The sequence below is a fragment of the Akebia trifoliata genome, chromosome 2 (genome assembly GCF_017979445.1).
Source record: "Akebia trifoliata isolate Shusen 1 chromosome 2, ASM1797944v1, whole genome shotgun sequence".
NCBI lineage: Eukaryota > Viridiplantae > Streptophyta > Magnoliopsida > Ranunculales > Lardizabalaceae > Akebia > Akebia trifoliata.
The window spans coordinates 243,677-270,635 of record NC_141376.1 but is presented as its reverse complement, the minus strand read 5'-3'; the positions used below and the strand labels follow the sequence as shown (position 1 = coordinate 270,635).

Below are 26,959 nucleotides of genomic sequence, written 5' to 3'. Positions count from 1 at the left end.
AATAAGTACCATATCAAATCTGGTTTAGTAATATTTAGTAGATTAAACAAGTTTGATTTGAACCTACCCACCAGAATTATCAAAATATCTTTGAGTTCTTCAAATCAAAATCAGCGTTTTAAGATTTTAACAATGATTTTCCATCTTCGTTGATGATTAAATGCAAAAAATTAAAATCTAATCTCCATTAATTCAATCTCATAAAACTCATATAAAGAGATGAATATAAAGAAGAGGGAGAAGAAATGACAATGAAGAAGAAAAAGGGTCTTGATTTTTCGTTCGATAGGTAGTACGAAGTACGAAACCCCATCACCACCTTGATGCTTGAATGCTGAAAAATGTAAAATCATATTAACAGAGTTTGGATTAGATAATTATTCCATGATGGTTCAATTCTGTTTATTCATAAAAATTCAAAATAGTTTCGTAAAGAATACAACAAACTTTCATAGATTACCTTATTATTTTTTACGTTTCTGACCAAAATATATCCTCCTCAACATCTCTCTAAACCATGTCTTCTTTTTGAAGTTTGAATGCTGAAAAAACTAATGGTAGGTTTGGTTCGTGCGAGAATTTGCACCTCATACTAATTGCTCAAAATTCGATGTTTGAAAAACTAAACTCACGTGAGTTCAGAGCTAACAAACTCTCGAACTTGTGTTTTTTAAGGGATTTCAACTTTCACCAAAAATGATGAATGATGGCAGACAACTCTCAAACTCTCAGCCCAAGTAATCTCTCTCTCTCTCTCTCTTCCCTAGCCATGCCGACCAACATAGAGCCTCTCCTCTCCTATGTTATTGTTTTTTCAATTTTTGAAACTCTAGGCTTGATCTTCTGCCCAATCTAGAAAACAAACAAATACAAATTTTATAATATCTAACCCTAGGTTTTAGATGCTTAAATTGAATGCATACAATTGATTTGAAACCCTAATCCTAGATCTTCTCTTTGTTCTCTCATTGTTGAGTTGAAGCTCTTTGCAATTCCAATTTGTCATTAAAATAAAAAAAAATCCAATTTGAGTCTTTGGCAACCAAACACTTAAAAGTTCAAATCAACATTCATCTTCACCCATAGGGTGTCGAACTTAGAGAGTTGAACATCTGAAAATTCAACTCTCAAACTCAACTAGAAGTTTTCAATCACCCCCCTAAAATTTTGGAAGTGAAGGTTAAAAATAATACTATATTGCACAATTAGTTGAGGAATTATTGATTAATTTGTCAATTTAATTGCCCAACCCTTAATTCGGAAAATTTTATCATTGTGTGAATTAAGTATTTTATATATCAATATCAATGATAAATTACTACTTAAAAAATGTTAAAAAAAATTAATTGTAATTTTTTTTTTTTTTTGTTGAAAAAACCTATTTTTATCACTATAGTATAAACTAAAACTTTCACCCACTCTTTACCATGTTTTTAGTGGGTAGCGAATCCAAAGCAAATGGGTTTAATTGTTTTTTTTTTTTTTTCCATTTTTCCATAGAGTTACAACAAAAAAAATATAAAGAGAGATATTTGACAGGGAAGAATGAGAGATGAATCAGTCGAGCACTCAGAATGAAAAGGACTTTTGTGTTGTATAAGGATTTCAATGATCTTTTGATCTCATTCTATAATAAGAAATCTCATCATTGTGCCGATTCAAAAACATTAATCCCTTCTCTAACCCTTCCAAAATAATACAAAAATAAAATACAGAAAACTTAAGCACCATAAGCCAATTAAATCAAAATCACGAATTTCTAAATTCTCGAATGTGAGAGCGTTCAGAATGAGTAGGAGGTTTTATTTCCAATCATGAAAATTAATCGGTTGATTTAAACGCATCATCACTACGCCCCACTCTATCAGAATTATTTCTATTCAAATTATATATATAGAAAACTAATAATTAAATCATGTAAAAAAAAAAACATAAAACCATCAGAAAAAATGGATATTTCCATCAACCTAGACACAAAAGAGTGTCTCAGATGACCGTCGTGAGAATTATAATCCATTTTCATCACCTGGCCCATTACACAAACAGCTCTCAAACACAAACACAAACTAACAGAGAGAATCTATGCTCCTTATTCGACTAAGATTAGGGTTTTTCGTTTGCAGCTCTAGGGAAATAAGAATGGATGCGACTAGGGTTTCGAACCTTTGGATCGCTTTTATAGACCTTTAAAAGGAGTGGAACTTGAGGTTTTGACAATTATGCCCTTAGGGTTTTACTTTGGAATCACGCAAGAACCGTCCGATTGATTATGGTGATTTGCAAACTTCAATACAGCCCATGGAAGCAAGGCTCGAATCCAATGGGCCACTAGTCTGTCAACTACAATTTATTGGGCCAAACATTTTTCAAGTGTTTGGACCCTTTTTAGCAATCTCCCGTTTAATTATTGAAAAATTCACGAATTTTTCATATTTTCTTTCAATGACAGTATTTTTCTCCAGATTATTACATTATTCTGAATAATTCTTTTTTTTTTTTCTTACGAATTTTTATATAAAACTCGATCGAAAAAAAGAAAATGCTACTGTAACTTGTTATATGTTCTAAAGTGTAAACTTGTAAGTTGTAACGTGTGACACAAGTTCAACTTTAAAGCAGTCATGCTTCAAAATTTTGGAGGAATCCACTAATTTAGATGATAAATGTCATTTTCATCTTTTACACTCCTCTATATTTATTTGATACACCACTTTAATTTTCCAAACTACTAATGATTTATCCATTGATTTTGTTTTTTTTTATTATCATAAACCAATGGAACAATAACTTCAATGCCCTCATCATCTTCATCATCATTATTACCTTCCCCACTATATCATTACCTTCACTATCACCATTAACATCACTATCATATTACCAAATTTTTCATCTTGGAATTTTTAAAATGAGACAGATAATACATGTATAAAGCATATGTCACATATTTTTTGTTTATATAATTTTTAACTGGATTTTTGCAACCCAAAGTCAAATAGAACTCTAAAATTTTTACTGTATTTCGAATAGCTAACAAGGGTTTGGACCCTTACAAGGGTTCATCCAGTGGTTTTTTGGTGGTGTCAGAATTGATTTGATAAAACAAAAACAAAAAAAAAAAATGGCAATTCAGATTTAATTATCATTTTTTTTTCTTTTTTGAATGGTCACGGGGGTTAAGACAGACCCCCACAAAAACACATGAACTATAGTAGAGATATTAATCATGCTCCCACCCAACAGAAAAAAATTCCCGTTCACAGAAAAATCAATTTGGAAATTCACATAATTTTGGATCAACCAATCACACAAAAATCCCATGTATTGAGGGCATCCCCAAATTACCAAACTACACTCGTTAGACAACATGCAATTGGTGTTCTGGGACTCTGTGAAATCTCATATTGACTTTTTTGTGAGTAAAAAAAAAATTCTCCAAATAATTGTATCAATGATCCAATAAGATAATACCCAATTGGATATAATATATATTCCATTGGATCATTCTCTATGGAATTTCCCAGATTGACACAATCAATGTAGAATTTTCATTAATTGAAATATGGAGATAAGTGATTAATACAATAGAGACTAATACCTAACTCCTTGAAGAAAATTCAAAAGAGTGCGGAGGGCTGAGAACAGGGATTAGACAATGTGAACAGTGATGCTGAATCTGTCCAAGTGGTGCCTAATGTTTTAGTCCTTTTAGTAAATATTTGATTGCTGTAAGGGTTGTAATAAGGTTGATTTTTTATTCAGAGTATGTACCCCATGGGGGGGTTGCTCAATAAAGTTTCCTCCAAGAGAAGGAAATATGCATAGGGATGGTACCCTGACTCTGTGTTGAACGAACAGATAAGTAAGACAGATTTGGGCCCTCCCGGCCTGTTTGGCACCTAAATAAGGCCTGCTTTTGACTAGGTGGGTATAAGCAGGGCAGATTTACATTGGGGGCACTTGCCCTCATTGGTAGTAATAAAACTAGGAAATGTGTGATTGGAGGATCAACTCCAAGTCCCAACTAATAAATCCATAATATGAAATAGAAACATAAAAATACAAATAATAAAAAAGAAGAAGAAAATGCCTATGTAACATAGCTTCTTAAGCTTTGTCGGTGGAAGGTGCGGTAAAGATGTCCTTATCAAAAACTTGATCTCTCGTTAATACACCAAGAAAAATAATATTTTTTTGACAAATTTTGGAGGAATCCATCAATTTAATTGACAAATGTCCCTTTCATTTAAAAAAAATTAATGACATATCCCTCCCTCTATATTTATTTGATACACACCTTAATTTTCCAAACTACTAATGATTTATCTATTGATTTTGTTCTTTTTTTTAATAAATCAATAGAACAATAACCTCAATACCCTCATTATCTTCATCATCATTATTACCTTCACCACTATATCATCACCTTCACATCACCATTAACATCACTATCATATTACCAAATTTTATGTTTTGGAAATTTTGAAATGAGATGAATAATACAAGTATAAAGCATATGTCGCATATTTTCCGTTTATCGAATTTTTAACTGGATTTGCAACCCAAAATAAAATAGAACTCTAAAATTTTCACGTATCAAATTTTTACCATATTTTGAATAGCTAACAAAGGTTTGGACCCTTAAGAGGGTTCATCCAGTTTAATTATCTTTTTTGGTGGTGTCAGATTTGATTTGATAAGAAAAATAGCAATTCAGGTTTAATTATCTTTTTTTTTTTAAATCTTTTCTGAATGGTCATGGCGTAAAGACAAACCCCTACAAAAACACATGAACTATGGTAGAGATATTATTCATGCTCCCACCCAACAGAAAAATATTTTTATTCACAGAAAAATCAATTCAGGAATTCACATAATTCTGGGTCAACCAATCACACAAAAATCCCCATGTGTTGAGGGCATCCCTAAATTATCAAACTACACGCGTCAGGCAACATGCGATTGGTTCTCCAGGACTCCGTGAAATCTCAGATTAATTTTTTTGTGAGCAAAATATTTTCTCTAAATGATTGTATTAATGATCCAATAGGATAATACCCAATTGGATCCAATATATGTCCTATTGGACCATTCTCTATGGAATTTCCCAGATTGACGCAATGAATTTAGAATTTTCATTAATTGAAATATGGAGATAAGTGATAAATACAATAGAGACTAATACCAACTCCTTGAAGAAAATTCAAAAGAGTGTGGAGGGCTGAGAACAGGGGTTAGACAATGTGAACAGTGATGCTGAAACTGTCCAAGTGGTGCCTAATGTTCTAGTCCTTTTTAGTAAATATTTGATTGCTGCAAGGGTTGTAATAAGGTTGATTTTTTTTTATAGAGAGTACATACCCCATGGAAAGCACATCGCAACGAGGGTACCATCCCTATGCATATTTCCTTCTCTAGGAGGAAACTTTATTGAGCAATCTCTCATGCAGGTGACTGTGTCCAACTACCAGATAGGTGGGTATGAGTAGGGACGGACTTACATTGGGGGCAATGGGGGCACTCTCCCACCCACAGAATTTTCTAAGTCTACAAACGACTATGAACTATTACGATAGATAATAACGACGGATAAAAACATCTGCCATTATTGCCCCCATAATTTTTTTTTACTATTCTTTGTCCCCACCAAAAAAAAAAAAAAACTCTTAAGTTGCCACCACCTAGGCGAAATCCTGGCTCCACCCCTGGGTATGAGCTTGTTTAAAAGCTGTAGTATTGTATCGGGCCTAATACCACAAATCTTATGTTTGGTTTGGGATGGAAGCTGGGCGAAAGCCACCTACATTTTGTCACTATTTTTTGTGGATCTGTTTGCTTATCTTGGAACTGGATGGATCATCTGTGACTAGCACGGAGCTCGAAAGAAACAAACCATTTTATGGCACGATTTGTAATGGATTATAGAATTCAACGAAATCATACTGACCAATTTATGAACCCTTTTGGTTCACTGAATTTTGTCATTTGATTTAACAACACAAATACTAAAGATAACAACATTTTTTAATTAAAAGAAAAAATTTATACATACATGAACAGAACCCAAAGCATGGTTCTAGATTAAATTTTTTTTTTTTTTTTTTTTCTATTTGACTCTTGGAAATTTTTAACATTATAGTTGTATTATAACTTACAAGCTTGAATTATATATATGCACAAGCAAACTAGCTAGCAAACCTATAAATAAATTCTTTACCTAACTTTACGAATGGTACTCGTTTTTTACTAATTTCTCAGTGAAGATTCGATTGAGGTGTCATCAACTTGAAAACACTTGGGTCTACTTCAAATATTCAACAAATGTGAAAAAGGGCAAAGTGAAAAAAAAAAAAAAAAAAACAAAAACAAAAACAAAAACAGAGTAGGTACTATTTCTGGTCCATGAACATTTTTATAATATTTATAGAAAAAGGTATATACCCACTTTAATATTTATTTGTTTTTATCAAAATAAGTACTCACTTTATAATCATTCTATCAAATTTACCTTTATAAGTTTGTTTTGATCATAAAACAATTTTGGATTTCAATTTCCTAACTACCTAAGTGATTTATTGATCTATTAAAGCTCTTATAAACTCTCTCGGTAGTAATAAAACTAGGAAATGTGTGATTGGAGGATCAACCCCAAGTCCCAACTAATAAATCCATAATACGAAATAGAAACATAAAAATACACATAATAAAAAGGAAAAAGAAAATGCCTACGTACCATAGCTTCTTAAGCTCTGTCGGTGGATGGTGCAGTAAAGATGTCCTTATCAAAAACTTGATCTCTCATTAATACACCAAGAAAAAGAATATTTTTTGATATCTATGTAAGAAGATCTGAGGTGTGGGAAGAGGGTAAGGTGTATAGGATTCTGTTTCTTATAAATATTGCTTTTAAATGCCTCAAATAATTAGACATTGATGAAAAATGGGTAATTTGGGGGTTTGGCATTCTGTGGGCTATCCATTATTGTTTAATGGTGGGATCAGATGTGAATCACCTCTACTAAATGGGTTCTTGTTCGTACACATGGGTTGTATGGGTGACTTGTGTGGGAAATATTCTTAAAGAAACATGAAAACAACACACTCTTCCATGGAGATCATGTCTAGCACTTCTTCAATTTTCATTCAATGGGTTGTCTTTGTCTTATCTAAAATTCGATTGCCTCCCAAAACAAATGTTGAGTCCATACTCCATACCCCACAATCACGGATCATGTATTTTAAAAACATAAAATATAACCTAACACTCATGTGCATGATACCCATTTATGTCTTTACCAAAATAATTATTGTATTCTTATGGTCATATATTACTCAATTTTTGAATACTGTAGAATTGTTGTTCATCTTCATCATTATTGAATTCCTATCTAAAAAATTTAGGGTCAGAATGATTCTTGTTACTCTGTTCAATTGTGTCTAGAGTCAAATGTTTTTTTAAGAGTCGTGATACTATGACACCCCCATCATAGAATCGTGGATCATTTGCAATGGGATACACAAGAAAAAAGATTTATGATTATTTGTATCCCGAGACAAATTATCTATGATTTTGTGATGAGGGCATAGGGGGCATGTGCAGAGGGGTGTTAGAAAATCATTATATTTTTTTATTGTAAATGTATTCATAGTCACTTTCTATTTTTCTAATTATATTCTTTTTATTTTTATATCTATAAATTTTCCATTTGGGTCCCTCCATGTACAAACCAGTGTTACATGTGCTTACAAATGCAACATGCATTAGTGCTTGTGTGCATGTATCTTCATGGACATTAATACCTTGCACAAAACTCACTTGTATGATCCATGATTAAGATTTAAGAGTGTATATATACATGTTGAATTTAAAAAGGTAAAAATAAGAAAATTCGGAAAATGGAATTTGGGAATTGTAAAGAAAAGTTAACGAAAATTGAATACAACCCGTTATTAGGAAAGAGTAGGGATCCAGAATGATGTTCCGTTCCTGACCAAGGTCAAGTGGCACCCCATTTTATGCCATGTAGCATTTTGGGGACTCAACGAGCGTATGAATGTGGTCCATCCCTTGGCGAACGTACGTCCTAAAAATCATAATGTTTGATAACTTGTATCCACTAGATCTAAGCTTTTGAAAAAGAGTTTAAATCTAAAATTTTGAAAATAAAGCGAGAATAAAATGATATATATTTTTTTTTCAAATGAAAAAGTCATTTAGAGATGCAAAACGTGTTTTTATTACTATGTTGAGATGGATGTTCTTTGAAGATTTTCTTGTGAGATTGGGACAGGATTTGTAATTTGGAGGAGTAATTGTGTTTAGTCAGTCTTTGGTGCTTGTTTTTTCGTCTTTTGTTCTTTTTTCCTTCTTCCGATTGGATATCTCATCTTCCCTTTTATAAATTCATTTATCTACTAATAATATTTTATTTGCCGATAATAAAAAAATACCAATATGTCAATCTTTAAAAGGGTTTGAAAGTGACTTTAATTAAAAATCTCTAACCGACAATAAGTCTCACCTAATAATAGATTTTAATAATAGTGTGAGTTTTAGAAGTATGTCTAGACAGGTAACCTGAAAAAAGTAATCTAATTAAAGAAAGAGAACTATTATTAATCCCTCCAATATTTTTTACTTATTTCACTCTAATTTCTTAAAGTATTTATCACACCTAATTAAAGATTAAAATATACAATTCAAACATTATAAATCATTATAATACTCTTCAAATAATTTCAGTAGTTGTTTACAATTATGATTAGGCTAATATAAAATCTTAAACCCAAAAAATAGAAATTTCAACTTTTACTTATTCTCAATCATTTAATTATTTTCTTTATTTTTATTTGGGGTGTAATAAGTAATAGTGGGGGTGTCAATAGCAGCTCTCCATAGAAATCAATGACCTAATTAAATGGAGGTTATGGGTTTGTAAGAAAATATTTTTTTAGAAAAATTCAAGGCTGACCATGTGTGTTCAGACCAGTCTTGTAAATCAAGAGTTCATGCTAAATGGAGTAGAGCAAAGATCATACAAATGTGGAGCTCCAAGGCTATGCTGCTATTGTGGCTGTACGTTTGTGTATGACGCTGGTCGTACATGTCTTGTTTTGCATGTTGGGTCATCTTTTCCCTTACGCGTGCCTTCCAAATTGACTGATTGGGACCACGTGACAATGCCCACAAGACTATGCCATCATGGTTTGTTTGTACATGAATTTCAGAAATGATTTCCAGGTATTTTTCTCTCATCCTTTAAATTCTTAAGTTTAGGATTTTATTTTATTTTAACTTTAAACTTCAAACGATGTAGGGTAGCCTTATAACTGAATGATGTACCTCCCAACAATAATACATGTTTTCTAGCAATGTTTTTCACATTTAAAAACCGTTTGTTTGATTGAGAGGAGCATTTTAACTTTTGGTTTGTTAGGTGTTATTAATTGATAGTAAATGAAGATGTGATTATGGGTGTCAATAGGTAACCATTTAACAGAAACTGGAATAAGAAATCTCAGGATGTCAATAAATACTCATTTAATCGAAACTGAAATAAGAAATCTCGATTTTGATTTCCCTTTTATTGAAATCTATTAGAGTTGGATCTTAAATGGAATCAAATTGATGAAAATTGGAACCATTAAGTTATATCTAATGAGTATCTGAAACAAATTTATTTTGTCATTTCTTTTCATATATAGATGATTTAAGATTTTTTTTTTTAATTTCAAAATAAATACATAGTCTATGAATTTCTTTAATTTTTCATATAAATTATCAATTGAAACTTAAAATGAGTTATTCTTCTAAAAACTTATTACTTTTAACTAAGATAAAATTTTCTTTTCAAAAAAATCATTAATTTCTATATATATAGTATAACAAATTATAACTAAATTAATAATTTTATTGATAGTATGTTAATTAATTATTTTTTTTTTTAAATAATGATTTGAAATACTTGTTTCCTCATTTAATTCTTGAGAATCGGAATCGATAGGTACCCGTGATTTTTTGCGATTTTGATTCCATTTATTTTGGAACCGACAAGAACCAGAATCGACTCATTGACACTCCTAGATGTGACATATACTTCTTTTTATATAATAATAAAAAATACAAATGTTGGCAAATGTATTGATTGATTAAGCACTTAAAAAATTCTCTCCTTGAAATCAGTTGATGAAGGTAAGTTTTGGATGGTTGAAGTAACTTTATTTTTTAAATATAGAAACAAATTAGTGATTAATAATTAGTAGGGTGAATTACCATTTTGGTGAGTTGAAAATGAGTTATTTACGATTCTGGCTTATTGTTCATTTTAATTACCAAAACGTGAATGATCACATTTTCATTAAAAAAAATTCAGAATGATAACAAATTCAACAATTTTAAAGTGACCATTTTGTAGGTTTAAGGTGAATATTTCCAACTAGTCACATTAAACTTGTGAAATTGTCACTTTAAAAACCTCTGAATTTGTTACGTCCATGTTTTGGTAATTAAAATTAACAGTGAGCTGGAATCTTAAAATCGTAAAAAATTGATCACTTTTTCATAAATATCCCTAATTAGTAAAGTAAGGCCAATTTTTATCATAAATCGTAATATCAACACTCATAGATTTTGACTTAGTAAATTTTGGACAGGTAAGATACCTTATTTTGTTGGAACTTCGAATCTCTTGGGTTTAGATATATTTGGTAATCCAATCAAGATGGCCAAGATCATATCTTGGGAAGTGAAGGTCTTGACTTAGAATTCCCCCTTAATGACCACCTTCCTTAAAAACTAATTGTTGGGGTGGGGTGGATTGAATTGGGGTGATTAATTGGGTGCTCTAAAAGACTTGACTATTCTAGTTTTGGAAAAAAAAAGTGAATAACATCAAATCCCATGGTAGCGAGGACTATTCTTAATGTTTGATGCCTTCCATCACTAGTATTGTTGATATTAGAGGGAAATTATAATTTTCCTAGAAATCAATAGTGATTCCCTGGGGGATCAAATAAGATTTTTATAGGATATCCATTTTCTTGGGAATCCCTAGGAGTATCTTCCATCTCAATTGTCTATTTAATAGAGAGCCTCAAACCACTTTCTCCGTAATTACGATATGGGAATTATGATATATTAGTAAATCATTTATTCTTCAAATCAAATTTACAGAATCCTACTAGCCTTCCTAACTTAGTGAGATTTCAACTCTTACGAAGGGACGTTGAGCTCACCTTGTGGCATCCAAAAGCATGATCCAACACCACAGGATTGCAGAGGACAAAATTCTATAAATTTTGAAAAAAGAAAAATTTTAAATTTGAAAGTTTCATGGAAGTTGGGTGGTTGTCCATTTTTAAAGTCTTGAATTAAAATTTAATCATGCTTAAATCCTAATTTCTACATTACATGAGGATTTAGTCATGCCACCCACTAATAGAAAATAAGGGAAGAACAAATGAAACAATAACATCTTCACGTAATCCCATTACCATTTTTAGTTTCTTGGTGTATTAATTCATTTTACAAAAGTTTAAGATTTGAAGTTCGATTATTGATTATTAAATCTGTATAATAAAATATAATGATGGACTCACTTATTATAATTTTGTGGGATACAAAAATTGAGACTAAAGAGTGAAGTTCGTGTAATTTCACTTTATTGTCTTTTCTTTTTTTCTTCTTTCAATTTTATTGCTTTTACTTTCATCCATTTTTTTCAACAATACCCTTCAAACATTATTATCTTTCCTCTTTTACCCCCATTAACTCCACAAATTTTAATAATAATAATTATAAAATGAGAATGGCCAACAATTTGAATGTTCAAGGAATTGGATTTGATGGTGACTAATAAGTATGATGAACTGTTTAATTAAGAGAAATTCTATGATGAGACCAAACGTTACTTACAGCACACCAGTCTTTTTGAAATAAGACATACTATTGGTACACCAACTTCTTCTTACTGTATATGTAAATAATTGCTCAATTTCGAAAGCATTGGTGTGTTGTAAGTAAAATTTGGTGTGGCAATATAATATGTTTTTTGACATAGGGAAATTGTTTACATATTGATCGGTGTGTTGTAATTGAAAATTGAAATTCCTTTTTTGTCCCCACAGAGAACAGATGTTGTTTTGAAGTTTAAACCCAATTTGCTTACCTTTTAAAATCAACATTTGTTCCTCTCCCTCTCATTCCTCTCTCTCTCTCAATGAATCCTTCTCACTCCAGCACGACTCTTTCCAATTATATTTTGTTGTTTCCATCCGTAAGTGATTTCGTTTTCAATAGTAGTGTATATTCCATTTTTATCATCTTTAATTTCCTTTCTTAGTAAAGATTCCATCATGATCTCTTTCCTGATTTCTTTCCTTCTCAAACTCAAATAAGATCTAATCCCTTGATCATCTCTCAAGTTCTCAGAATTCGAGTTTATCTATATTTTGCACACAACTATTCTCGAGGTCAAGATATGATACATCATTCTCTACATTTTCGCTCTTACAGGGTTCCTTTAGGCTTTTGAGTTAGTTCCTAAGGAGCTCTCTCTTTAGATAGCTTTTCGAGGATTACTCTTGGGAAGGGGAACACTACTATTACTCATATATTTTGAAGACACTCCTCTAGATTTGTACATTTCGATGGCAATTAAATAGTTATCACTAGATGTTAGCTTTATAATTGACACAAAACTCATTACATTTAGGCCTAAATATGTCAAAGTGTATATATATACACATTGTGGCATTCTATTTCTTTTCTCCATTTAAAACTTTGCACAATATAATCTTTTTGGGTATTAATTATATTATATTATTATTTATTTATTTATAAACACATAGCAAAAAACCACAAACTTATCTAAGAGAGAATGAGAGAAGAAAGACATAAAGGATAAAAAACCAATCTATTGGTCGATAATCTTTAGCATAGATGATGAACAATGGTTGACAAATTTCTAATAGAGAAGCTATTAAGTATGAAGAATTATAAAACAATTACAACTTATACCGGAAAACACATGATGTGTTTGAGGGAGTATCCCAAATATTAATGAAAAAGTAAGGGTGTGAAATAAATACAAAAAGTCCACTAGAGATTTTAATGCCACACCAATTTATAAGTAAATCAGTTCACACATCTAGGAGCGACGGTCGTAAAATTTAGTTTGACAATAAAAATTCTATTTTTTAAATATTTTTTATACATTTTTTTAATGATTTATTTAATTAGAAAATGAATAAATCATGAATGATTCTTTAACATTCAACAAGTGGTGATTTTTTTTTTGGAAGAGGTATATTGCAAGTCATCAATTCTTATATTATTAGAGAGAAATTACTATGGGAGCATTTCAGATCTAACCTTATGTTTGAATTTTTTTTATTCAACTCTAAGAGAGAAGTCGCATCTAGCAGCCGCATTCCCGCCAAAGTCCAAACCTAGACAATTGCGTGGGTCCCGAGGCAGTCTCGGACGCGTGAAAGCTGGTTTAAGTTGTGTGATCAGTTAAGAAATGGACGGTTTAGATGACACCACGTCTGCTACAGCTTGAAGTTGGTCCCACCTCAAGAAGGAAAACCTCGTGAGACTGAGAGGAGCGGTCCAACCGAACGACTCGCACAAAAGGCCGGGTGTGGGTGGTATTTAATGATACACGTGACGGTTACGTGAATTACCGTATTTAGTTATTAAAGTTGCTATGCGATACCAACACGGTTATCCATCTCAATTGTTTTTTTTTTTTTATAGTAAAAATTCGAGATAATAACGGAATTAAAAAAATTACGATAAAATAATTGAAAAAAAAAAAAAAAAAAAAAACTCTAGGAGATTATCCAATGATTCTATCCAAAATTCCAAATTAACAAAAATAACAAATAAAGTAAAAAAAAAAAAAACCAAAAACTCTCTGTCTGTCTCTCTCTCCCGTCCAAGTGGTTTTTGAGTTCAAACCAAGAGTGATACAGAGCATGCTTTCTCTTCGCCAGCTGTTCTAGTCGTATCTGGACTTCTCTCTTCTCCTTCTTATCCCATTCTAACCCTAAATTCTCCATCTTGTTCTTTGATCGATTTTAAACAAAAAATTTATTCGGAAGGAACTGATTGTTCGATTTCGCTCTCGATCTGGAAGGACGACAATTTCAAAGATTCTACCTGAAATTTCAATTCCCAAGGGTTTCTGATCTATTCGAAACTTGTAAGTCTCTGATCTTCAAAGATACGCTTTATTTTTTCTGTTCTTGCTTGATCTTGAGTGATCTTGAATCATTTGATCCTACGAGAAACACACAATTCCTTTTAGTTTCTTTGATCTCTCGTTTAATTTTTTTTTTTTTGAATATTTTTGAGTCCAATGACGGTTCATTCGGACAAGGATACTGAAATTCCTGAGGTTTCGAAGGTTGAATTTGAGGAAAAGAGCGGTTTGAATATGAGTTTATGCGAGGATCTGCCAAAGATTGGTGGTGATTGCAATGGCATTGTGCAAGAAAGTGCAGAGGACATTGATGGAGAGTCCAAAGATGATGGTGACGGTTCTTATGTTTTTGTTGATGGTACAGATACGGTTTCCGATGATCCGGTGGAAAGGGATCTCGATACTGAATGTCTGGTGGATCCTTCTGAGGTTGTGGAAGGAGAGACTGTAGTTGAGGATAAAACTGACATGCAATTCAATGACTGTTTCCAGAGCGAAGAGAAACAGGTTTCCGTTGAGGAATTGAGGGCCGAGGAGGGAGGAAACAGTGAATCTTGCAATAAGGAGAATCTTGTTTCCTTTGCAAACCATGATGTTAGTGCTGAGTGTTCAGAATTCCAAACCAATAGGAATGAAGAAAATCAGGAATCTGTAACTACTGGTATAGAAGCTATTGAATCTGATTCTCAACAGTTGGATAATGAGGAGATGGTTGACTTAGAGGCAGTGGTAGAAGAAAATCAGGAATCTTCAATTATGGTTAATGAGACTGTTGAATCTGAATTGCATCAGGTCAATAACGGGGAGGGGAAGGTGGATCAGCAAACTAGATTAGAGTCGGTGGCAGAGCTCGAAGAAAATCAAGATCATTTTCAGACTACAGTTCCTGATGCCATTGAATCCAAACTGCATCAGCTCAACAACGAAGAGGAAACGGTTGAAGAGAAAAGTGAATTGGAGATGGAGAAGAACCAGGAATCTCAACTTATGGTTACAGACTCTGTTGAATATGAATTTCGTCATCTAGAGAATAAAGAGCAAAGCAAAGATTCTAAATCTGTTGATTCTGAATCTCAGCTTATGATTACAGATTCTGCTGAAGAGCAAACTACAGCTATAGAGGCTGTTGAATCTGAACTGCATGGACTTGATAACAAGGACAAGGAAACGACAAAAGTGGCCGATGAGATTCCTGTGGAGGTACCTCAAGATGACTCAAGGTTAGAATCAGAAGCTACAAATGGCACTCATGAAAGCGAAGAAACCATGCCTACCTGTCCTGTCGAACAGACTATTTCAGAAACTGAAGTTATAAATGATTCGTCCGAAGGCCATATCAGGAAAATTGAAGGAGAGTCCAAAAACGAAAAGGAGTCTGTTGAAATCACCGAAAGCTTGGCTTGTCCTGCTGATGACTTGAAATTAGAATTGAATGTTGGAGATGAATCCGTTGAAGGTGGCAAAAGCATGCCCGCTGATCCTGCTTCTTTTACGTGTCTAGAATCTGAAGTTGGAAATGTCTCTGTTGAAAGAATGTCTACTTCCTCCGTTGATCTAGAAGCCAGAATTGATAACAGTTCCATTGAAAATGACCATTCCATACCTATTACAACTGTTGATGCTGTAGAGATAATATCTGAAGTTACTAACGGTGGTATTGAAAGTTGCAATAGGTTGCCTATTAGTCCTCTGGATGATGTGCAATTAGATTCTAAAGGTGGAAATAGCTCTCCCGCAAGCAATGAAGACTCGCCTAGTGCCGACACTGTGAAATTAGAATATGTGGTTTCAAGCAATGAAAGCATCAATGATGTTGCAAATGAAGGAGATAAGTCCATCGGGGAAGAAAGAAATGGTAAACCAATCTGTGAAGAAGTTGAAGGGATTGATAAGAATGGGAGCCAGCCATCTTCCCCAGAGGATCCCACTACCGTTACTTTTGAGGGACAGAAGGTGGTGGATGAAGAGGTGCAAAAAAGGCCATTCCATTTCTTGATTCGAATCCCCAGATATGTTGATGATAAAATTAAAGATCAGATTAAACTTGCTCTGCCACATGTTGACGAGAAGACTCGAATTAGGGATGCTATACGAGCACAGATCCAGTCGAAAAGAGTAAGTACTTTTTATAGAATGTAAGACTTTATTTAATTTGCTAATAATTTTTTTTTACATTTTAGTTATTAACCGTTGGAATGTTCCACGTGTTTAGGCTATATTTAGTGAGTATCATGATAAACTTGAAGCTGCTAGATCAGAAGAGAGAGCTGCTAGGGATGCACTCAATGCCAAGCGCCAAGAAATGAACTCCATTCAATTAGTGTTTGACAGAATGAAGGATGCAGCATCCATTGAGGATATTGCTGATAGGGTAAGAGCTCATTTTATCTCCATCTACGTGGGATTTACCTCTATTCTTCGTTTTTCTTTCCTCCGCCCCCCGCCCCCCCCCCCCCCCCCCCCCCTTTCTTCCCTTTTTAAATTGCTCGTGCATTCTGTCTTGATTGTTTTGTTATTTTTCTTGAATTTATGACATAAAAACAGATACACAGTTTGGAGTATATGATAGAACATGAAACTATGCCTTTGAAAAAAGAAAAACAGTTGTTGCGCGAGATTAAAGAATTAAAGCATCAGCGTGACCAGCTTTGTTCTAGTTTGGGCAGACAAGCCGAAATCCAGCCAACATTGGAACAGAGAGAGAGAGCTGAAGAGCGTTTTAAAGTATTAATACCTGGTTTCTATCTTCAATTATTGTTTGATTCTTTATTTTTGAGATGCTGATCTTGTTTTCTTATGTTCATAGCTTCTGAAGCTGGAGTTGGATTCTGCTAGAAACAAGGTTCTGCAAAGTGAAAGGACCACTAGTGCTGCTAGGAAAATATATTTAGATGAAAATGAAAAGCTAAAAGAATTGCAATCTCAGTTTAGAGCTGCAGATGATCTTCGTCAAGAAGCATATACACATTTACAGAATCTTAAGAAGCAATTGTATGAGAAGGTAAGTTTTCTTATGCATGTATAAACTTTATTTGGTTAGGGAAACAGGTATACACTACACTGATTCATTATTTAGGAAAAGTTTTAGACTACTTTTCAGAATATTGTACCTTCTTACATGGGCGGAGCCAGGATTTTATTGTAGTGTGGGCAAACTATGGTTAGTTGTATAGTTGAAGAACTTGAAGATGAATGGTTTTAGGGAGAAATTCAGAGGTTTTTGGTTAGAAGTTGAAGAAAAGGATAGTTAGGTCATTTCCAATAAGTATATGAGAAGGCCCGGTCAAGAGGCAATGTCATCAACAGAAAATTGAAAGGGGGAGGGGGGGTTGCAAAAATTGAGGGAGGTGAGGGTGTGGGGGCAATGGGGAGAGAGGTGAGGGAGTGGGGACAAATGGGGCATGTAATTAGTTGAAAATATAGGGGTGTCTCAAAGTTCTGTGGGGGCAATTGCGCCCACCAGCTCCTTACTAGCTCCGCCCCTGCCTTCTTAGATAAATATATAGAGGAGGTTTTCTTTGAGTTGTCTTCTGAGGTGCATCTGATGAACTTGAAACAATACAGAAGATTAGTGTGGTCTGTTTGTAACGATGACGAGCACAACATGAGAAACAATCCAATATTTTGGGTAGAAAGGAGCTCTTGGTTTGTGATTGATTGGTCTAGGAAAGACATCATTATTCCTTGGTAGATTTTTGTCTATGGTTTAAAGTCAGAATTGCCTGGATCAAGCTAAGTTGACTAGGATGATAAGGAAACAAATGAAAACATGGAAAAAGATATTAGATGAAATCAGAAAATTTTTAAACCTATAAACACACCATATGCATGCATATTTATGTGTGTTGCAAGTCTAATAAACATTATATTGAGTAAAATATTAATTTCTAATAAATGTTGATATCATTGAAATATTGGAAAATATCAACATCATTATCAAAGTCTTATCCAAAAGATTTGGGGGCCAGTTATTGAAAAACATAGAATAATTAAAAAAAAATTGATTACTCACGATATATATTCTGGACCACACGCACAACATCATAAATGAGTTTTAGGTATCCACATTTGTCATTTATGTAAATGATATTTGTTTAGCTAACCCCAAATTTTTGGGATAAGGCTTTAATGTTGTTGTGGTATATACAAGTTATACAAGCCTTACAAGTACAAATAAAACTGAATATAAAAATACAATTTTACTATTTAAAAAACTGAAAATAAAATATAAACTCCAGATTACACAGACAATATCACCAATGGGTTCATCAAAATTTATCATTTACACAAACACTGCAAGTTATTCACATGAAAATTAAAATAATTTAAACATACGAAGAAAATGAACTATAAAGTGATAAAAACAACTTAAAATTTACCCAAAATGCAGTCTTCTTAAATATCCATGTATCTAGTGATGGATCTTTGGATGTTTGTTATTAAGCTATTCTACTGTAAGATTGAAGAAACGAAAAGCAAGTCTTAGCCCAAAGATTTGAGGCTGGCTACACTAATCCTGTTCTTCCATTCCATTTATGTCGAGTGCCAAGTAATCTGTTATTGAACACGAGTTCATATCTGCTTTCACCATCTCTATCCATATTCTTTTGGGTCTTCTTTTCACTCTTCTATGTTTTCTTCTTACTAAAACACCTATTCCAAAAATAAAATTAATTTTTTTATTTGTGAAAAAGGGCATATGATATAAAAGTTTTCAAAGTCTCAATATTGAAGCTCCCTTCACCCATTACCAGATGATAAAGTGTTATTTGATTGAGTCTCTATTAAATGAGAAATTATCCACTATTCTTTTTATTTATTTATGGGTAAGCTGGATTGAATGCACGACCTCAAAAGTTGTTTTGCTACGTGTCAAACCAACTCATTCTCCACTATTCTTGTTACTACATCTGTATCTCCCTGTTAGATTTACATATTAAGAAATGTTACTTCTAATTATATTTCAGCATTTCAATTTTTTTTCTTATTTCGGATAAAAACTGTAAGATGATCTTTTATTTTTCTTGCTGGAGCCTTATTTTTGGGGAAGAAAGGTTACTAATTTTGTGAGGATTTTGGAATTTGGGAGTATGAAGTGGAAACTCTGCATATTATTATCTTACTATAATAATGAGAGAAGAAGGGTAAGTATTCACCGAAATCCACGTTAGTTAATTTTTTTAAAATTACAAAAATGTCTTTGCATTACAACACGTAATAAAGCTAGACGATCTATTTGAAAATTTTAAAACAACCTCTTAAATTAGTTATAAAGATGATTCTAACTTTACATGGATACTAATTTTTGCCACTCATGTCCAAACACGCAAGCCATTGACTGGTTATTGTTAACATTAGTTGAGTGAGCGAGTATCCATCTTTAGTTTAGATACCTAAAAGAGAGGGCACACTACTTCAGCCATGATTACATGCCCATCGGACAGAAGGTAGCAATAATCCACAATTTTACGCTAACAACTAAAGTACTGGTCAATGGTATGCCACATTTTATGAGAACTAAAAAGCATAACGGTATGCGGGATTCCTACCAAAAATAAAATCTTAGACTAGGGGATCAAACCTTGACATCACGATGAATAAATTGTGCAGAGGATTCACGTGTCATTTAGTCACATGTCAATGGTTACAAGTTATGAAAATTGTGTAAGGTGCTCAGGTCAGCTCCAGTAGTTTAAGTTTGTGCAAGGAATGGTCTTCATGCCAAGAGGCATGAAGGGTTTTCCTAATTCACCATCCCACGATCATTGGTCTTTATCCTAGGCTATTCCAATTGTTCTATTGCATTCTGTCTACTATGTATGTGTCACCAGAAGCCAGTAGGTCAGAATGGACTCAGATTTGTGGATGTCCCGAAGAGCTGAATTAGAGATTCCTGCATTTTTGAGTTATGATATGTACTTAAAAGTTGAAATAAGGTGGTCTGCTAGATGATGAAACCTTCCTTTGATGGTTCAATGTTGTGTTTTTGTTTTTTTTTTTCCAAGAAAAAAGTGGATACCATCAAAAAGAAAAAAAAAAGATTTGTCTCCCTCAGAAAATTATTGGGTCCTAACCACTGTTTGAACTCGCAGAACAAATATTTCCGAATGTATAAGGAAGAGTTTCAGAAAGCCGAAGATTATGCATCCATCAGAGATACAGAGGGACTTGAACAGCTCTGTGTTAACCAGGTGAGCTCATGATTTTATCTTCTTTTTTTCTCCTTATCTGGCAAAATTAGTATAATAGGGCTAATAATGTTAGTTCCTAACATATGGAACATCTGGTTTAGGTGAATACAGTTATGGAACTATGGAATAAGAATGATGAGTTCCGGAATGATTATCTTAGATGCAACACAATGAGTACACTTCGGAGGTTGAGGACTTTGGATGGCCGATCACTGGGCCCTGACGAGGAGCCGCCCCAACTACGCAATGTTGTTAATGGGAGAGTTGATAATACTCTCATTGCTTCGGAACAAGGAAAATCAGTTGTACCTCTGGGTCGTGCAAAGGCAGATGTGAAATGCGAGGTGAATGTGGAACAGAAGAACCCAAAAGCTGATGTGAAATCTGTGATAAACTTGGAACAAAAAAAACCTACAGTTGAATCCAAGAAAGGCAGCAAACCCGCCACTCTGGAGAATGTTTCAGTGACTGTTTCTGGCACGGAAGAGTTGGAAGAGGAGATAATAGAAGTTACTGAGCAAAGTAAGGAGGAAGAGGAGTTAGCAAGGAAGGCGGAGGAATTGAGAAAAGAAGAAGCTGCAGCCAAGTTGAAGGAGCAGCTGCGGTTGGAGGAGAAGGCCAAAGCCAAAGAGGCCGAAGAAAGGAAGAAACGAAAAGCAGAGAAGGCCCAGGCTAGGGCTGAACTAAGAGCACAGAAGGAAGCTGAACTCAAGGAAAAGGTAATTTCGTTCGTTCATTCAATTCTTTAAATTGAACAAACCCTACTGGCACTGCTTAAGACACCAAACGATACAAGTGGTGGCTCACTAATTGCATGGTTGAACATGCACTACTTATGTTGGTCATGTCATGAGTATTGTAGTGTCAGAGCACTAAACATTTTGCCCCTTCCATGAAGCACTTCAACTTATTCACATCATAATACTGACCAAAGCAAGGGGTGATACGGATATTTGTACAGGAACGAGAGAAAAGGGCGAGGAAGAAGGAAAAGAAGGTTACTGGTGCTGCAGCTAGCGGTGGCATCGAAGCAGAATCTTTTTCAAGCTCAGAACCTAACCTGACGACAATTTCCCAGGAACCAGAAATCAAAGAAAAGGCTACTGTAGTGGCAAAGAGGCCTCAGAAACCGTCACTGTTAGCTAAGCAAACAAAGACAAAAGCTATCCCTCCACCTCTACGTAACAGGAGTAAGAGAAGGATGCAGCCATGGATGTGGGTTCTCCTTGCGGCCCTGGTTGTTGTTGGCTTGTTCTTGGTGGGAAACAGTGGTTACTCATCCAAATTTGGTCTGTGAAGCTTTGGTTTCTGAGGAATTATGCTTAGCATTTAGATAATGAGTTTGGATAGAGTGTTCCCTTGGATGGAGAGATATGCAGGCCATTCTTTTATACCCCTGCATAGAGGCTTTCTTCTTTTGTTTGATGTTTGGGCTTGTTTTTTTTCTTAGCATATGCACCACCCAGTATTAGGGGGCTTTTCATTTCATACACTTATTTTCTGCTATTTTCTATAGACAAAAACAATTCATTTTAGGTGTTGCTTTCATCTACTACAAATACAATACATGATAAAATTGATACCTTATGGCTTTACTTTTACATCTCTCTCTCTCTCTCTCTCTCTCTCACACACACACACACACACACACACACACGGTTTTCTGTTAGTCTAGTCTTATGAGCTCGATCTGTAAATTAAATGATCAGGATTGTGATTATCCATTCAAATGGGTTAGAGATTTAAACAAAATGATCATAGCAGAATGATCAACCATTCTTTTGGGGAGTGTGAACGGGAAAAAAAGGAAAAAAGAAGCCCGCTTAAGTCTCTGGAGATTGGATGATAGCTTTCACTCAAGTTTATTTACTTTTGACCCAGTATGTGCATGCACAATAATTATGATATTCAGATGGTATATTCAATGGATCTTCATTACTTGATTGTTATATAGAAAGCCTCAGTAAAAAAACAGTCGGATCTACTTGAATGCAGTATGACTTCCACTTTTTCTCCTTTTGGTGCAAGTCTTTAAATGCAATATTACATTACTAGGAAAACTGTGATAGAACAATACAATTGAAAATTGGATTTACAAACCCTTTAAATGATTCAAACAGAGGGGTAGGGGGGTGCTCCATAAACACAGATTGCATGGCAACCTATTCAATTCAGCAAGCTTGATTCTAGAGATAACCATCTCTCCTGTCTTGCTCCTCCGCTGCCTTGTTCGCGGCTTGAACAGATTTGAACCATAGGAAGGCCTGCACCAGGAACAAATATTAGCAGAAGATGTAAACCAGATAAGTCTGATATCAGTTAATAAACTTGTCAACACCCCAGGATTGCCTAAAAGCCTGAACATATTCTCAAGATTCATTACATAGATGATCCTTGTAATCCAAATACTCAAACTTTCTTTCCGGATTACTGACCATAACTCTAATGAAAATCCACAATCAAGCATCTAATGATTGGGGTATTTTTGGAGCTATGTGACTCATCCAGGAGGTTTTGAATTTAAATGGTTAAGAATCACATCTCCTGATTCTTGAAACCCCCATTGTCCTCAAACCTCTTTTTTAAATATAGACTGCAGAGGAGGCAAGACAAAGACAAGTAGAAAAACTTACAGAAGTGGGAACACCAGTGAAAGCAAAGAAGCCAAGCAATGGAGCATAAAAGATGCTGTCTGGGTTCAGCACTCCAAAAACAGGTTTCTGGTTTATGTATTCGAAAACAGAACCTATCTGTACCATCGAAAGTTGAACAGTTTAAAGTGATTGTGAGGGTAATAATAGAAGGAAGACGACAAAAAACACAAAAAAAAAAAAAAAAACATAGGTGAAATTACCGCAGCTATTGCAGTGATGGTTGAGGCAAGCAAATAAGCATAGAAGGGAATCTCAAATGTCTGTGGAGATGTGTCCTTCCCTTCATCTTGAGCCCAAGGAGGTGGCTCACTAGAATCTGGTCTAGCCCAAGAGGGAATTGTTTCTTCTGACTTGCTGGGTTTTGCTGAACCTTCGGTCACAGCAAACAAGGTAAACCTACGTGGGTACCTCCCTGCATGCTGATATCTTCGGGTTCTTTTAACAGATAGATCTGAGGTTTGAAGCTGTACACCCAGACTCAGTCTGCAGTATCTTGGATGGAGTTTTCTTGAACCATGGTTTAGATTTAAAGAGCAAAGAGACAATGAAGCCGTAGCCATAACACCTTCTCCTTCTCTTGTTTTGGCTTTGCTTCGACTGAAGATATAGACCTGGTATAGAAGTAAATGATAGAAGCCAGTGTCTTAGGAAGAGAAAACATGTATCCATTTCTAAAATTACTGTAGGATACTCATGTTGACAATTCTTCTGAGACTAGTACAATGCAGAAGCTTCAATTTTGTGTGATCACATCTAGGATTAGTCCCTGATTCTAAGAAGCCTAATCAACTTTACACGAATTGTTTCAATTAGACAATCAAATAAAATAGCAATTGAATTCAGTCTGATCCAACTGTTTCCTTGTGTCAATCTCTTCCACTTTGTTTCCTCCCCAATTCAATCAACATTGACTGGACAACTTGAGAGAATTTTCACAGTTGAAGGAAACATGCATTTCCAACACTGGCAAACAGTGGTAAACATTGATTTCCAAAATCCAATACATTGTATCATTAGCACAGTTTATTACAGATTAAAATAATTAGCTCAGAGTACTTATACAATATAGAAAGAACTAACTGAGAGAAGCTGAAATACATTATTTAGAATAGTTAATGAAGAATGGTGTCCGCCAAAAGAGGATGAAATCAAGCTCAATTTTGAAGGTTACCTGATGGGTACCCTGGGGTCATTGGTATTTGTTGTCTTTGATAATCTAAAAGGCCATCTTTGCATATTTGGGTCCTATTGGGGGAGGGGTTCAAATAAGGCTGAAATTTCTCTATTGCTCATGGCTTAAAAGTAGTCACACATAAATTTTCACGTTGTCTTTATTGAAGATGCCATTAATCAGGCCTGTGGTAAAGATGATGATTCTTGAAGAGTTTTTCATATCATCAAGCAGAACCGTATCATGGCCTCTTGAACAGTTAATTCTCGTGTTACAAGTTCAACTAATCAGAAGGCAGACATCCTATCCAAAAATGGAAGCAAATGGGTAGCTATATTTCTGAGGCTTCATGCTCTTCTTGATTTTATTTTTGTTTTCTCTCTTCTGTTAATCCTTCTTTTTTCTATTTTGTAATTTCACCTTTATTTACATACACGCGCGCCCACAGACAATGTTATTGGAATGGTTGATAGCACCAAGGTTTAAAATCTCATTTCGATGCAATATTATTTTTGATCAAGAAAAAAAATTGAAACAGCATCGACAAAACATTCCCAAACAGCATGAAATTTTGAACCATGGATAGCACAATTCCTTCATTACAGTAAAACTGTAATATAAGCACTCAGATTTGAATACCATATATAAAGCATCCAAACATCCTTGACATAAAGAAGCAATTATTATTTTTCGTGTGTGCTTTTTTGCATTGGACACCTTGAATCATGACAGCCCTTCAGGGAGACCAAAGAAACAAATGATAATAAAAATCTATTTTCCGTTGCAAATAACAAGAGCTAATAATACATCGCAGATAATATTTTTACTCCCATATACTAGACTTGAAGGCAATGCATTGCACTGGCTAAATTACGTTTTTTTTTGCTAGGCATGTAAGACTAGTGGTCAGTAAATAGTAAGTAAGGCGGGTTTTAAACCCAGGACATGGTATCAACTGACAAGACTTAAACCAACTCAGCAAGCCGGCACCTTCCCAACTAAATTGGGTGAATAATCTTGAATGTTTATTTTCTAAGCCATTTGGACCACAAATGATTCATGGTTGTAGGCTAAACTCTAGAGAGTGTAATGTTCGTCATGTGTGTGCTCAATGCAACCCGAGCTTCTCTTGAATATCTATCCCTTTGATAATATGTGACTAGAATCTGATTTACCCAGCCCTACATATTAGCATAAAGGAACAATATTTACAAGTAGACTATAGACCAAAATGTAAATGGTGGCCGAAGAAGGAACAATCTCGGTGTCTTTACTTCCAAAATTCCTAGTTTCTGAAGTGAATCCATCTACATAGTTGAGTGCTTCTTCAGAGCACTGAAAACATCTCTAACTCCTCAGAACTAAGGATTACTTAATTTTTATTTTTATTTTTTTATAATAAAATTTTAATTCAATGGTTACTTAAACAATTTGTGTTAAATCCAATTTCAAAAAAAGCATTGGTTGTTTAATTGGAATCTGATTCATGAACCCAACCCAATTTTGATAGAACTAGTTATAAATCAATAATTTTCCACTAGTTTCTTTATCACGTTATCAACATATACAAATCTCTTAAATTCTAGTTGTAAGTTTATTTTTATTTTTTTGTTAAGTAGTTCTAAGTAATAATTAAAAGCCAACATTATCCATTTACCTATAAATAAAAATAGGAAAAGCAGAGAGGTGAGACCTAAGCATCTTGATGATAATTTTGGGTTAATCCCCACTTTGAGCTTATACAATTACAATAGCGAATAGCGAGACCACCATTATAATATTTAGTAAAAAATCCGATCCAAACAAACCCATTCCTCTTATTACAAGTAAACATAGGAAAAATACGAATGGAATTCGAAGAAATCAATGATTTACAGATTAAAAAAAAAAAAAACTGAAAGCGTAGGCTATAGTCCTACACACCCTTCCTCTTCAACCCATTAGAATAAGTTTTTAGCAAATGTTCCTAAACGTAAACATTTGGCGAAAAAGAAACACAAACATTAACAATTAACTTTATTATTATTTTATTTTTTCTAAAGAAAAAAAAAAGGCCGTTTAAAAAAAAAAAAAAATCAAAATTGAGTTTCTAAACAGGATGATAACGACGTTACCAGATGAAACTTACATCTTTTCAACCCATGAAAATATTTCAGAAAAGATTTGAGAAGAGAGCAAGAGAGACGAGCAGAGCTTACCAAGATTTTGGAGAAAGGCGTCCTTCCACCACACACTCTTTAACTCCACGGTTGGTTTATTTTATACATTTATATATTTATTTATTATTATTTATGCAACTTGTGGAAATTACACGTCAGATAGTATTTGTCTGGTTATTAAGGAGCCCATGAAGTGAAGCCAAAATTTTCTCTTTAATAAAATTCAGTAATTGGGCTTGAATAAGACCGCCCAGTAAGTCATGCTCCAGTTGGGCTTTAGTAAGTAGGTGGCATTTAAAATTTCAAAGCCCAAACACCTGCGTCCACGTGAATAATCGATCTAGATCATCAAATCTGTGGCGTCTTCAACCCATAACTCAAATATCAACTGATAGTAGATCCTAATTATCTTTTTTTTTTATTCTTTTCTATATAAATGAAAATGATCTGCCTTGCGTGTTCTTCTTGAAGATGGTGTTGAGTGATTTTTTGTTCTATTAGAGAATTTTAAGAAATCTAAAATAAAAGCAAAGAGTTGAAATTCCTTTCAATCCAACTGTTGCTTTGAAACTTTTTAAAC

General features: G+C 34.0%; 2 protein-coding genes and 3 non-coding genes across 8 annotated transcripts; 2 read left to right on the top strand and 3 right to left on the bottom strand.

The window, feature by feature from the left end:
* Positions 1-1,783: 1,783 nt before the first annotated feature.
* Positions 1,784-1,855, bottom strand: LOC147408495 (small nucleolar RNA Z105). Its single transcript, XR_015175699.1, has one exon. It is a non-coding gene; the product is annotated as a small nucleolar RNA Z105 (small nucleolar RNA).
* Positions 1,856-1,935: 80 nt separating this feature from the next.
* LOC147408494 (small nucleolar RNA Z161/Z228) lies at positions 1,936-2,033 on the bottom strand. The gene has a single exon (XR_015175708.1). It is a non-coding gene; the product is annotated as a small nucleolar RNA Z161/Z228 (small nucleolar RNA).
* An 11,881-nt stretch (positions 2,034-13,914) lies between these two features.
* On the top strand, positions 13,915-21,982 carry LOC147408492 (calponin-like domain protein). 4 transcript variants are annotated; one of them, XM_086418763.1, is made up of 8 exons: positions 13,915-14,204; positions 14,569-16,319; positions 16,417-16,575; positions 16,749-16,928; positions 17,011-17,205; positions 20,297-20,395; positions 20,497-21,114; positions 21,357-21,982. In XM_086418763.1, the coding sequence occupies exons 2-8, from the start codon at positions 14,673-14,675 to the stop codon at positions 21,690-21,692; spliced, it is 3,234 nt and encodes a 1,077-aa protein (XP_086274889.1). In that variant the 5' UTR covers positions 13,915-14,204; positions 14,569-14,672; the 3' UTR covers positions 21,693-21,982. The 4 variants fall into 4 exon arrangements, with proteins under 4 accessions (XP_086274889.1, XP_086274882.1, XP_086274865.1 ...); XM_086418756.1 differs by having other exon boundaries at positions 14,409-16,319; XM_086418739.1 differs by having other exon boundaries at positions 14,357-16,319.
* On the top strand, positions 17,727-17,830 carry LOC147408493 (U6 spliceosomal RNA). Its single transcript, XR_015175711.1, has one exon. It is a non-coding gene; the product is annotated as a U6 spliceosomal RNA (small nuclear RNA).
* A 251-nt stretch (positions 21,983-22,233) lies between the features above and the next one.
* LOC147408491 (uncharacterized) lies at positions 22,234-26,442 on the bottom strand. Its single transcript, XM_086418775.1, has 4 exons — positions 26,335-26,442; positions 23,250-23,660; positions 23,029-23,145; positions 22,234-22,659 (listed from the first exon to the last, which is right to left on the bottom strand). Exons 2-4 carry the CDS (start codon positions 23,607-23,609, stop codon positions 22,582-22,584), a joined length of 555 nt encoding a protein of 184 aa, XP_086274901.1. The 5' UTR covers positions 23,610-23,660; positions 26,335-26,442; the 3' UTR covers positions 22,234-22,581.
* Positions 26,443-26,959: the final 517 nt, after the last annotated feature.